Source organism: Gekko japonicus, unplaced genomic scaffold, assembly GCF_001447785.1.
Source record: "Gekko japonicus isolate JY-2015 unplaced genomic scaffold, Gekko_japonicus_V1.1 scaffold888, whole genome shotgun sequence".
NCBI lineage: Eukaryota > Metazoa > Chordata > Lepidosauria > Squamata > Gekkonidae > Gekko > Gekko japonicus.
The window spans coordinates 153,886-156,639 of record NW_015159740.1 but is presented as its reverse complement, the minus strand read 5'-3'; the positions used below and the strand labels follow the sequence as shown (position 1 = coordinate 156,639).

Sequence of the window (2,754 nt, the reverse complement as noted above, 5' to 3'; positions counted from 1 at the left end):
ACTCCTAATCGCCCTGTCCTGTTGCAAGCAGTGAGAAGGGAACTCTGTTATTGGCCCGCAGCATAGCTGTCAAGCTTTCAGGGTCCCTATTCGTGTTTCCAAGGCTGGAAAACATCGCCACCCCCACCGTTACCTAGCATTTTCACGCCAGACTTTCCTGAAAGTTTCTGTTTTCCGAGCTGCTCCACACCACGCTCAAAAGCTCGGAGTTTTTTCCAGCGAACACATAGTCCCTGACTCACAGCTCGCGAGCCTCGAACCAGGCAAAATTTGGCCCAAACTTTGGCTCATCAAGTGGTTTGTGCCCATCCCTACTCAGGGTATAAAATTGGCTAAATAAGCTGCCATAGCTGTTGCCATCACCACCATTAGGAGGGGGATCCAGTGATCATGTTGTCTCTGAAAGAAAGATGCAAATTAATCAGATCATAGGCAAGGGCAAAAAAATAGTTTGACAAATTTATAATCTCTCCTTGTAATCAAGCTTTAGCCTTTTCTCTACTTTCATTTTGTGTTTTAGTCAAAGAAATCTAATTTGATCACTCAACAAAACTCCTGTAGGAAAAGTGATCTTTGAAAACAAGTGATCCTCACCATCTTGCAAAGGCAAAAATGTGACTTGCTGACCTATAGATGAAACTAGACAATTTCAGGCCTATTAATACAACCATTTCAGCACTGGGGTGGCTTGGCAAAGTGAGCTGGCATTCAGAGCATGGGTTATGTTTTGTGCACATGCTGCTAAGTCACATGATTATTCATAGGCAAACACCAGTGAGATAAAGGGGGGTGGAGTCAGATAGAAGAGCAGAGTGATAGTTGGAGTCTCCTATGATACCAAAGTAAACTGCCACTGCAAACCAAAATGGCAGAACTGGTAACCCTTAAAACAACTGACCAGATTATGGCATAGGCAGAAATGGGGATTGCATAAATACGGCCTTGGGTTAGGGTTAAGACCAGGTTGGATCTATATAAGCCCATTCTATTATGAGTATGGTGCTGGTAGCTCTCTATCCATCTGCCTTTCAGTAGCATTTGGGAGGTGCAGAATGTGCAGAAATGCAGCTGGTTTTTTTTTTTTAAAAAAAAAAAACTAGGTGCAAGAACATATATTAAGTTCTGTGTTAGCTATACTAGTTGCCGTGGATCTGGACACAATTCAAGATGTAGATTGTGAGTCCTCTTGCAAACGGCTGGTACTCAGAATCTTAGGCACCCCTTTCTTCAGCCCATGAAACCAATAAAATTCCAGTTGGCTTCTACTAGACAGGTTAGAAGCACAGGCAGGGCCTTTTCGGTAGTGGCACCTGTGTTGTGGAACTCCTTTGCCCTCAATGGTCCACCAAAGCCCATCATTAGTTATATTTAGAAGCTAGTGTAAATCCTTCTTATTTAAATAGGTATTGGGTGAAATACTTTTAAAAACTTGGGAGAAGAAAATTGAAATTATTTCAATTTCTAGTGCCAGCATCAAGGTTTTAAGCATCTGTCCTTCACTGAGTTCAAACGTCCAACAAAAAAATATTTAACTTTTGCTATAATGGGCTTTTCTGGTTTCCGTGTCTTTGATAAAGTCCCAGGTTGTGCAACCCAGGTTTAAAGCTCATGATATTAAGATGTATGTAAGGTTTTGAAATTTCTTCAGGCCATGGATACTGAGGTGCTAGGAAACTGTACTTTAATTGCAGACTAAATCAATTGTGGCAGTGTACAATGAACATTCAAATAGAACATTTCCTACTTGTGCCCGTTTCCTCTGAAAGCGACTGAGCTCATCTCGGCACTGCTGTAACTTCATCAGGCAGCCGCGATACTCATGACTCAGGACTTCCAGTTCACAATGAAGATCTCTGCACTGAGCAACAAGGCAGATAGAGGATTGCTTGGAAAAAAATGTCTTAATTTTTTCCGAGGGTGTCATGGGTGACAGTTACTAACTGGCAACACACATAGGCATTTGGAGCATCACTAATCCCTTATCCCTGAAGGAGGTCAGAGAATTCCTCACTTTTAACCCTCTTTCCCACATTTCTCTCACACATTCAATATTATGTTGGGTTCCCTTAAAATGTACTGAGTCGGAGATTTACATGAATGCAAAATATTCTACAGCTATTAATGGATATTATTAAAAGATTTGGGGATACCTTTAGAGTCATAAGATTGTATGTGTTGTTTCCTGGAAATACTGATACACACCTGGTTCAAAACTCGAAGCCTGTACCCTATAGAGACAGTAACTATAGCTGTCCTTAGGGGCAAGCCAGATGTGACTGTAAGAACAAAACAGGCAAGCAGGCAGTGAGTGATAAACCCTCTCTCTGCCCACTGGTTACTCCTATAATCTGCCCTCCGTGTCATGTTTCTCCTCAGTAGGGATGCCAACTCCAGCTTGGGAACTTCCTGGAGATTTGTGGATTGTGCTGGGGAGGGAAGGGAGCATGGCAGGGATAGGATGCCATAGAGTCAACCCTCCAAAGCTGCCATTTCCTCTGGGGAAATTGATCTCTAGTCTGCAGACCAGTTGCAATTCTGAGAGAACTCCTGTCCACACCTGCAGGTTGGCAACCCAACAATTCTCAGCCAATATTAGAAGTAAACTTGACTGGAGCACAAGTCGTTGAGGAGAGGGACTGTGAAGATGTAGGCAATGTGTAGGGGGGAGAGGCTATTCTCATTGGCCACGTGACCCTTTTGCTGTTAAAATTAGACCAGCTATGTGACTGAGGCAGATCTGAGTTTAAGCTCTGG

General features: G+C 42.9%; 1 protein-coding gene across 1 annotated transcript in view; it reads right to left on the bottom strand.

Annotated features, from left to right (window-relative positions):
* Positions 1-310: 310 nt before the first annotated feature.
* The window catches only part of TRAF3IP3 (TRAF3 interacting protein 3), a 31,663-nt gene continuing 29,219 nt past the window's right edge, over positions 311-2,754 (bottom strand). Inside the window, exons 8-9 of the mRNA XM_015429585.1 lie at positions 1,745-1,858; positions 311-399 (exon numbers count right to left, since the gene is read on the bottom strand). Of these exons, the coding sequence (XP_015285071.1) occupies positions 316-399; positions 1,745-1,858 (198 nt within the window). The 3' untranslated portion in view covers positions 311-315. The remainder of the gene's footprint in view (positions 400-1,744; positions 1,859-2,754) is intronic.